Here is an 11,145-nt window from a genome sequence, read left to right on the forward strand (position 1 = left end):
TGAAATAGCTCCTGACTCACAGCTCTCATTATGAGATACTACTTGGAGGACTAGGGGTTGAACCTTACAGGCTATCCTCAATGGGGCTATACAGCTTTTCACAGACTTTATCTCACATACACAAGTGCTCGCATTTTTAGGGGGTCTGATTCACCTATTTCACAAGCCAACACTTCAACTGCCTTCCCTGTAATTAAAAACAGTTCAGGCAGCATCCAAGATAGTTTGACAGACTCTGCCAACTGTCAGTTTCAGCTGTTCTTTTCCATTTCCACAACGGTTCATAAACTACTATTATAGGAGCCAGGTTGGTTTTCTGCCTGAAGTCAGCACCCATTTTATTTAAGAATAAAAATAATTGGGGCACCTGGGTGGCTCCGTTTGTCTGCCTCTGGCTGAGGTCATGATCCCAGGATCCTGGGATCAAACCCCACATGGGGCTCTCTGCTCAGTGGGAAGCCTGCTTCTTCCTTTCCCACTCCTCCTGCTTGTGTTCCCTGTCTCACTGTGTCTCTCTCTCTTTCAAATAAATAAATAAAATCTTAAATTTAAAAAAAAAGAATAAAAATAATTCCTAGCAGCACCTGGGTGGCTCAGACAGTTGAGCGTCCAACTCTTGATTTTGGCTCAGGTCATGATCTCAGGACCCTGAGATCTAGCACTGTGTATGGCTCCCCACTCAGCAGGGAGTCTGCTTGAGAGTCTCTCCCTCTGCCCCTCCCCAACCCATGCTTGCAGACATGCTTTATCTTGGAAAAAAAAAGGAAAAGAATTCCTTTTGCTTAAACACCCCCCCTAGATTTGCAGTTACATCCATAGTTATGGCAAAGAAAAATTCTTATTGCTAACAGTCAAAAATATATTCATAAAATCTGAAACTCTTCACTCACAATACTAAATTTTATATACCTGTTGAAGTAAGGTAATTTAGCATTGCCTGCGTAAAACTTTAAAAGCCATTTAAAATACCATTTCCATTTGGGGCACTTCGATGGCTCAGCCGGTTGGGCATCTGCCTTCAGCTCAGGTCATGATCTCGGGGTCCTAGATCTCAGACTCACATTGGTCTTCCTGCTCAGTGGGGAGTCAGCTTTTCCCTCTCCCTCTGCCCCCCCCACCCCCTGCTCACGCAAATGCTCGTGTGCACTTGTTCTCTCCCTCTCTCAAATAATAAAAACCTTAAAAAAAAAAAAAAAAGACAACCACACACGCCATTTTCTTTTAGTTCAAATAGGTACAGTAAACTATGCATATTCCACAAACACTTAATAGGTATAAACACCCACTGTCTGTGAAAACTTCCACAAATGCCTTCTCCACGCTCTTCTTTCCTATTTCCACCCATTCAGCCTCTCTTGACAACTCAGATGAAACCAATCACTATCCGTGAACAAGAATAATAGCCCTAAGCACACACTTTCCGAAAACTAATGCCAGAAACGCTTTTTCTGCTCTAGTCTACTTCTAAAACTTCATTAGAAAAACAAATAAATCAGTTTGTAAATACATTTAATTACACTGAAGTATCAAAAACGTGTGCCATGTGCGGGGGCTTATTTTCGTATTTTAAATACCAGCCCCCCTGGTAGCAAGTTCAACCCAAACTTCCCTTGGTTAAATGATGAGCATTCATGCAGCTTAAAGACTGGGGAAAACGAATTTTCTTCCATGATGCTACCAATAGACAGTCTAGAGAGAATGCAGCCTTCAACATGAAAAATTGCCACTTTTTTTTTCTTTTCTCTGACATGTTTTAAACAGAAGAGCTGCAGATTCTCAAAGGAAGCCATATTTCAAAGGTTTTAAATAGCAGTATTTTCCAGTATTTTCCCTTATTAAAATTGGTGCAATTCATCCAAAACATTTTTAAATGCCATTGCTTTCCAGCTGATGTGCTAAAAACTGCTTAGAGAAAACAATCTCTCCATCTGAAAGATCTACTTTAAGAAACCAACTAGTAATCACTAAAATGGAAAGGAGGAGAAAAAGAAAATATTTCAATTTTACAGATTGGAAGAAATGTTAAAGCTTATCATCTAATTCCTTCATTTTACAGATAGTACAGAGTCCATAGAAGTTAAATAATTTGCCTCAGATCACCAAGCTACGAATAGCAGGACTTTAATAAGGTATTTTAATTGCTTAGCAATACCCCAAATCATGCAAGTTATATATATTCTAATCACTTGTCATTTAAGCTTTAAAAACAATTATCACTTTCTCATTAGTTCCTAAAGAACTCCTACAACATATGTTCTACATTTTCAAACTTTGTCAAGCTAATAAACTTCAAATTCTAACTTCAACCAAAAAAGGTAGTACTATCCAAGAACTTTCCTTTGAAAGTTTCAAAAAATAAAGTTGAAGTATGCATCCCCCTAAACTGTCACAATAAATGGTGGTCTATCCTTTCAATCCCTGTCCCTTAACAACACTTTAGATTTGTTTGTTCGACCACAAAGAGAAAATTCTGGAAGTTCCTCTGACAAAAAAGCATAGACAATCTTCAATGAAATGACTACATCATTACTCCATTAATACATTAGGGGTTTCTGGCTTACATTACAAAGAGTCACTAGCATTTGATCAAATTACTGTGTGAAGAGTTAATGAAAGGTTGGAAAACCTACTCTTGGCTGACTTTGGCATTGAAAGGTGTAGATTTGACATTGTTAACTCAAACCAAAGACCTGAGCTTAAGAGCAGAAATAGAGAAAAAGTGCAAGTTCCTTCAACAGAAAATTAGCTTTTTCCTATTCAACCTCTGATCCACCAAGTGCAGTGGCACTGTGAAGACCACATCGGTTAAGACTTCCAGACTTTCCTGTTAATGCCCCAATAAATCAATTCTGCGTGTTAGCTTGGGATATTCAAGGGCAAAACAGAGGGCACATTGGAGGCCACAATTTACACTGGATTATTTTCAAGGACTGAAGTCCAACCACTCATTACTTTACAATTGTTCCTTTGTGTAACTGATTATTCTCAAAGTACTGAGAGAACGCAGTACTTCTCTCTCAAAGATACCGGCAACAAAACCCAAGACAATACGATTTTAATTACGAACTGCTGCAGGAGTCGGACCAAGAAAGTACAGAATGTGTTGCCTGCTTAAATATTCCTAATAAAACTATATTCTGGTCAAAAATTATGTATGTGTGGTTTCTTAATTATGACCTCTGGTGTCACTCTATAAACACAACTTGTTAAAGGGTTAACACACCTACATTTTTAATGTACGACCAGCGTAACAAAGTAGCTAATTTGTTTGAAAACACAAAAACACAATCACCGCCAACGCTCGACAACACACATACATAAACAGATTCAAAGCTATGTTGGGCACAAAAATCCTTACCCCATTTTGCCCAGTGAAAACTTGCTCTGAAGTTTCTGCTCTTCTGCTACAGAATAACTTCCAAAGGAATTTCTCCGTCTGTTATTTCGTAGTTGCTTGTCCACCCCCCCGAGATCCTTTTCTGGAGGTATTTCAGTGGTGCTGACAATTCAGTTAGTTCCCTTAGGTAAAATGATTTCTCTCGTAGATACCAAAACGTGCAAACAGAGGCGGCATTTGCTTTAAATGAGAGTTAAAATGCTGCGCGGAGGAGACAGCGGTCAACTCTATTCCACGAAATGAGTCTACGTGTCTGTCGGAAAACGCAGAATCCAGCTTCACCGAGTCCTATAAAAAACGAGTTCGGTGGTCATTTCGCTCATGTCCTCCTCGACACTCTGGGAAAGCCAGGTAACTCGGCCTTTTGGTGCTACTAAGGCTGCGGGTTCAAATTTCTCCACCACACCAGTTCCCTTGGGGGTGGAGCGTGTAACCCAATGCGACGTGCACTTTATCGAGATCCCTACGAGAAAATAAAAATCCTAAAAGCAGTAATGCCACTGCTTCCCTGCGCTCACGTTAGAAAAAGCTATATAGGAAAATCTCCTCGAAGTGCAAACCCAACAGCTCCCGATGTGCACGGCACTCCACATTGGAGTCTGTCTTTTAAATGTTGCCCCTCCTAAGACTCAGAGCAGAGAGGAGGTGGGGAGGAAGAAGAGAAGGCTGGGCAGGATCGATTCATTCTCCCGAGAATAAACGGAGCCATTTCCAGGCTGGCAGCAGGCTGGGGGCGCAGCGCACGCTGGGGAGCAGGGGAGGGGGCCCGATCCCACCTCCCTCAGCCCCTTCCCGCCCCGCGCCGCCGAGCACAATGGAGCCCGGCTGGCGCCCGGCCCTTCATTCGCGTCTGCTCCTCTTTCCTCCTCTCTTCGGAGCACCGCAGGTCTGAGGCTGCCGGCGACGGAGAATGAATGAATCAGAGAGCCAAGCCCCACGCTGTCCCCGGCACCCGCTCCCAGCGCCAGGGCGGGCCGAGCGGCGGCGTTGGACTGAGCTGAAGTCGCGGCGGGCGGCTAATCCCGCGTCAGGGGCCGGGGAGCGGGGCTCGAAGCCGCGGGAGAGCCGCTGCTCCAGCGCCCCCACCCGAGCTCCTCGGCTCTCGCGCTCCGCGCCGCCGCCACGCGCCGCCTCACAGTCCCCGGGCCCGCCGCCGCCTCTTCACACTTCCCTCACCCGCCCACCTCCGCCGGCCTCCAGCTCTCGCTCCGCAGAGCAGCGCCGGCCCCGGCGGCCTGAAGCCCGCCGCTGCCTCCGCCTCCACCGGCAGCTCGCGGAGCGGAGGGCGCCGCTTCCCGGGTCAGCGCCACCCGCGTGAGCCGAGCGCGGCGGCAAAGCGGGCTGCGGAGGGCGGGGGAGGAGGCGGGGAGAACCGCGGGCAAGAGCGGTCCCTCCTCCCGCTCGTGGGAGGGGGCGGGAGGCGGCCGCTGCCGCGGAGCAGGGAGTCGGCGCAGGGGGCTGAGTCGCTGACCCGTCCCGAGGGCCCGCTGGGGCCCTGCGGGCGATGGGAGAGAAAGCAGCAGCTGCGAGTGCGGCGGGAAGACTGGTGGTCAGGGGCCGAGTCGGCCCTCGTGGGGAGCTAGTCCAGCCGGCAGGTCCGTCAGTCCGTCCTTCCTTCCTTCCTTCCCCCCACCCCTAGTGGCCGGCGGCGGGCGGACCGTGCGCTCTGCTCCTCCGCTGTCTCCTGGCCCGGCTCCCGGCCGCCACAGCCTCCTCCGCGCCCCACACCAGGTGCTCGCGCTGTGTCTCCATCCTCCCCGCAGGAGGACCTTTAAATAGCAACGTCAGCGCGCTCCTCTCCGCACACACGTCACCCGCCGCTCTCGTCACCGGGGTGCGGGGGATGATGTCACGCGGCCGGAAGTACTGCTAAATTAGGGAAGAGCAGGGGGAGGAGGACTCGGTGAGCGCCTCTGTGCCCACCTGCTCTCGGTTCTCCTTAAAGGCCAAAGCACAGGAGACAGCCCGAGAGGAGCTCCCGAGAAGGAAGCGGCGGGAGGAGATTTTCTTGTAACAAATGTGCCAAAAGCAAGTGAATCATTCGTAGCGATAGTGTCAAGCGGGTGATAATCCTATCTCCCACTCCCACCTCTCTTGCAGCAGTGTCCCCGGGCTTCTTAAGTTTCAACTTGAGCACGGAAATGTAGGAGGCGAGCCTGATCGCTGGTGATAGATGTATTTCCAACAACACTTGGGAAAAATCATCTTAATTTTTGAAGGAGTTGTTAAATGCCATTCTGGACACAATAGACTTAAAACTTTTTTTTTCTTCGTTTAGTGGTCACCCAAATCACGAAAGAATAAAGAGCAGAACTGCGAACAAGTGGTACAACGTTATAAAAGATAGTAATTGAGGTTGGAGGAAGGAAGGCCCTCAAATGATCTAAATGTGTTCATTTGCAGAAAAGCAGCATTTTGACATACGATAGTGAGACAATTTTAACTTTAAAAATTCGTTCATAATTATTGTCATAGCAAATGCTAGAATACCCTCTCAGTTGCAGTTTGCCAAGAATATGAGGTCCAGTCTATGGAAATTAAAAATAAGGAAGACCACCAAAAAAATTTTTTAATACTAGCGTAAGTTCATTTAGATTATTTTGTATTCTTTAATTCTAGCCAAGTAATAGATATTAATATGTATAACTATGGTATGTAATATATAATTACAATATAGCTTGTTTTTCATTTCCTGTATGACAAGGGTGAGTAGTCATTTATGAATTTACTAGTTATGTGTTTGTGCCTATAATAATCATATTATGAATGCTTTTCAAATTGGAATTTCTACAAAGTTTTCAAATGTCCTTGCTGTTTCGATAGCTTGTTATTGGGTAGTCTCAAATAATGAACTTTGATTTAATTTGATAACCATGACCCAGAAATAGAATTACTGCATAATGCCAAAGGCTATTGCTATTTCAGAGTTGGTCTATAAACTCAGTGACCACATTTTCCAAACTAAAATCCATACACATCATTGGACAACAGATAAAATATTTGAAGTCGGAAGTGACCCGGAAAATCCAGAACATACTGTTACCAACCTATGGAGTGACTGTTAGAGGAGAGCCCTGAATGGATATCAGTGCTTTTGTTTTAAATAAAAGAAGTTAAAGCTCTACCTAATTTATATCATGTATTTTTTTAATGTTTTTTAATATTACACTACTCACATGATTCCTCATTAAGGAGAGTGGTTTTCCAGGTTTTCCCCAATGCTAAAGGACACCATTCAAAAATTTAGGACCAATCTGCAACTAAATCAGAGTTTCTGCTTATCTTCACATTATAAAATCATGACCTTGCTTATAATTTGAAATATTGAAGATAGTTTTTTTTAAGGTTATAACAAAGATTAATAGAGCAAACCCCTGCTTGCCAATTTGTTTAATATATACTATCACATTAATAGAAACTGCTACTAACTTATATTTCAGATAAATGGGAGCTTCTTACGTATCAAATATTAAAACAATAAAACTGTCATTCTTCAAATAATGTTGTCCCTTGGCTCTTGCAAATTAAAACAAACTAAGTTATTACTCTATAAAATTTCTCCACAAACTAGTTACTATCTGAACTAAATCACTTTTCTCTTTCCTGCTCTTTCCATTAGCCCATGTTAATTAAAGCTCTCGCTTGGGTGCCTGGGTGGCTCAGTGGGTTAAGCCATTGCCTTCGGCTCAGGTCATGATCTCAGGGTCCTGGGATCGAGTCCCGCGTCGGGCTCTCTGCTCAGCAGGGAGCCTGCTTCCCTCTCTCTCTCTGCCTGCCTCTCTGTCTACTTGTGATTTCTCTCTGTCAAATAAATAAATAAAATATTTAAAAAAAAAAAAAAAAAAAAGCTCTCGCTTTACCATTTTCAAACACTTCATTCTATCCTTTCATCAGGATTTCCCCTGGTTTACAATCTTATTCCCATCACATCTTTAACCAACTATCCAAACAGCATGTCAGTTGCCTCCCTGCTTTTAGAATGCTAACCCTTCACTAGAGACTCTACTTTTCAAAGCTACGCGGTCTCTTCTTTTGTTGACTTGAAATCGAGAGCTTTTGTTATATGTAAATCTAATTGTGCATCGTGGTGTAATTACCCAAAGTTTTTGTGATTATTTAATGTCGCCCTCTGCTCTCAACCTGGAAAATTCTACCAGTAGTTGGTCAGTTTTTCTTTCTAGCTGGTATGGGATTAGTATATCAGGAATACATATGTCTGTGTACCCCAAAAGCAGAAGTAAAACATTTTATGTACCATGGATTATCTGCTCAGAAAATAGTAATAATAAAGTAAGTGCTTTTTCTGCTCTCTTGAAGTAATTTCAAAACAGTTTTGAGAGGACTCAGAGAACCATTCTATAGCTTTCCGTCTAAAAGTAAGTATCATCTAAAATTGAGTGATGTAACCCAAATGCTAACCATGAATTTCCAACTCTGATTGCTTTGTATGGTTTTTAAAGTAGTGAACTTCCTAGAAAGTAATACATTTTCTTTTCCCGGAAGAGATAGAAAGTACTTTAGTAGAGTTTCAAATTTTTAACAGTTCCTGTTTCCCACTATACTCTCAAAATTTGTGGAGAGGTTTATGAATACCCTCTGATTTTAGAATCTGTGGGCGAAGGCATCTGTTTTAGTTACAGAGTTTACTTCCATGCCCTTAATAGGAGATGGCAATATTCAATGGAATGTTCACAGACTGGTCACGAGATATGTCTTTTTTCAATGAAAAGACATTGAGGAGATTGAAAGACTTTACAAGAAAGAGGGTTAAAACCAGATTTTATTTTTAATTGCTTAACATTAGGTAATAGAAACTCCCTTTCACGTTGCCTCGTTTTAATTACTAAAATACAACTATTGCTTCAAATAAAATCATAGGTAGAAATAATAGATTAAACGACATCTCAGCATACAATAGAAATCTCAGGATTCCTAGCTTATACCTTGTAATTATGAAGAAACTAAATAACCAGCAAAGACTAGAAGTAATAATAAGAAGAAGAATAGAAGAGTTGGAGGGAAACAGAATTTATCTAGTTGATTCTCCAAAGTCAACCACCTCCTTCACAACATAACTGATATTGGGTGACGGTAAATTGTGTTTGGCCTGTTTAAAACCACGTTTTATTATTTTTAATAATGTTCTGAACAAAAACAAGGTTGTTAATGATCTCAGGGGTATAAGTATGTAAGTGGCATCTCCAAGGTGATGGATTGAGGACAATTTTTTACTCGTTTGCGTTTGTGCACTATTTTATCAGAAGGTTTGGGAGTGGTGGAGGGTGGGAAGTCAGAGAATTATCCTCAGGAAATTATCCTCATGATACAGGACACATGGGAGATAATCTCATAAAATTACTTTTTGCTCTGATTTTTACTGTAAATTCATGATTTGTTTTCTAAATAAGATAAAAACAGATGCAAATGTAACCCCAGACTTATTAAAGAACATACCAGGAAGTTTTTGGTTGGCGCTGTGAGAAAATCACTGTACAACCACATGTGTGAATTTTTAAAATATTTACAAAGATAGGGATACAGTGCCTTTGAAAAAATTACCTGACTTAACTTCAGCTTGATTGTTGGAAACAGCAGTTTCAGAGAACACGCTGGAAAAATATGCAGAGAGCGACAGTAAAGAACGTTGAGTAAAAGCTCATGCTATACCTGTGTGGTTAGTTAGAATGGAATGCTGTGGAAGCTGGTTGCCATGGTAACCAATAATCTTTTTCCTGAATGGGAGAACAGGACAACCATGAGGAAAATGTTTTAAATGAGCTACCTTATTCTGTGATTCTTCTGGTGCTAGCTGGAGAAAAATAACACCCAAGGTATTTAGGCTAGCCATGCTTATAAAAGGAAGTTGCCTTCTTCCCAAAGAGACAAGGCTGAGGCAGAAACTGGGGGCTATTTCAAAGGGAGATAAGGGCTTCCGAGGGCAATTGGAAGTCTCTGAAGCAGAACGTAATTGGTAAAGACTCTGACATGACTAAAGAAAGCAAAGGAATACCTAGAAATGGTGCTAAGGTTCGCCCAAGCAGAAGAGGTCAGACATAATTAAAGATTCTTAACATTTGGGATTTTCAGCAAAGACGTTTCATGAGTTATTTGTAAGACATTTCATTTCTTTTAACTTTGCTCTAAATAATAATTTCTCTAAATAGTAGAAAGGAAACGATAAATATAATGAGTCATATTACTTTAACAAAAATTATATTCATCTATACATAATAAGTATATAGATACAGATATAGGTATAACTACAGATAGATCTGTATCATATGGCTGCATTGACTTGGTCATCTGCTAAAATGTCTTAACCTTCAAATAAAATCCAAACTTCGTGCCTTGACGCAAGAGACATTGCATGATGGGTTCCTGCCCACCTTTCTTACTTTGGTTACCTTATCTCTCTAGATATTTATTGCTTATGTGTATGGGTTAGTATATTAACTGCAAGGAGCAAAAACTCCACTTAATTGTGACCTAAGCTATAAAATTTTAATTACTTAAGAAGTCTGAAGGTGGGTAGTGCTACAGTTGGTTTGGAAAATCCAAAATATCATTTGGGTCTAGGTTCCTTCCAGACTTTCACTTTGTTATCTTAATCTGTTGTCTTTTAAAACTGGTTTGTTGTCTCACTGTTGTTAGATTGTTGCATTTCTAGGTATCACATTCTCACAAAGAGCTTTGCAAAGCAAAAACAGAAGGAAGGAGACAGGAATTTTCTCCTTTAAGCCTGTATCTTCCCAGGGAGAAAAACCCTCAAGCGGCCCCACAAAATTCCCTCTCATGTCTCGTTGGCTGGAACCAAGTTATATGTCTATGTCTAAATCACTCACAGTTTGGAAAAGACTTTTCATGATTTGCTTAGACAAGTGGTGGTTCCTCCCTTGAATCTGCATATTGTGTCTGAGCCAAATTAGAGTTCTCTCAAAGAGGGAGAAGAAGCAATAGGTAGTGAGCAAGCACATAATATTTGCCACTCATCCTAAAGCCACTCTGGTATTCCCGCTGCTCTTCTAATACGACCTATTTCAAGTGCAGAGCCTTTGCCACCTAAAACACATCTGCCCAAGATCTTCACACTCCTCCTCATTCAGTTCTAAGCTCACATTGCATCTCTTGAGACTCCTCCTGAACACTCATTATAAAATATCAGAATATGCATAGCCACTCACCCTCCCCTTGATTGACCTTATTTTCTTCGCAGTATATTCAACACTCTCTAAAATAATATTGTATATTTATTATTTTCTTATAGACTGTAAACCCCATGAAGAGCAACTGTATCTATAATCTTGTTTACTTTTCCATCTACAATAGCAAGACAATGTCTAGCACATCCTAGGAACTCAATAAACGTTTATCGAACAAATGAACTGCTGGACTTTCAGTTATCCTTAGGTAGAAATTACCTAACTAGTTAGCATTCTCAACCAGTTAGCTGGAGTGAACCACAGAACCTGCTCTAACTAGAACGAAGACATTTACTAGAGTGGTTATGCGTACTTATGTAATTCGCAGAATCACTGGGAGGTCAGGGGCATCTCTCTAGGCTGAGCTCCCAGGAACAAGAACTGGCAGGAACATTCAAATTAGGTACTTGGAGGAAGGCTTAATATACTCTTTTTAAAAGTGAACAATATCTCACTCAGGGCAGACTACCCCTCTATGCTAGAGAAGACAAGAGGAGGGACCAATGGCTTGAACCCAAAGGCAGAGAAAATTGAGGGGAGAGGAACTGT

The 11,145-nt window shown here is 42.0% G+C and overlaps 1 protein-coding gene across 1 annotated transcript in view; it reads right to left on the reverse strand.

The window, feature by feature from the left end:
• HOMER1 (homer scaffold protein 1) overlaps window positions 1–3,442 on the reverse strand; it is a 132,930-nt gene extending 129,488 nt beyond the window's left edge. Inside the window, exon 1 of the mRNA XM_059418129.1 lies at window positions 3,359–3,442. Coding sequence (XP_059274112.1) covers window positions 3,359–3,363 — 5 coding nt within the window. The 5' untranslated portion in view covers window positions 3,364–3,442. The remainder of the gene's footprint in view (window positions 1–3,358) is intronic.
• Between the last annotated feature and the right edge of the window lie 7,703 nt (window positions 3,443–11,145).

The sequence above is a fragment of the Mustela nigripes genome, chromosome 12 (genome assembly GCF_022355385.1).
Source record: "Mustela nigripes isolate SB6536 chromosome 12, MUSNIG.SB6536, whole genome shotgun sequence".
Taxonomy (NCBI): Eukaryota; Metazoa; Chordata; class Mammalia; order Carnivora; family Mustelidae; genus Mustela; species Mustela nigripes.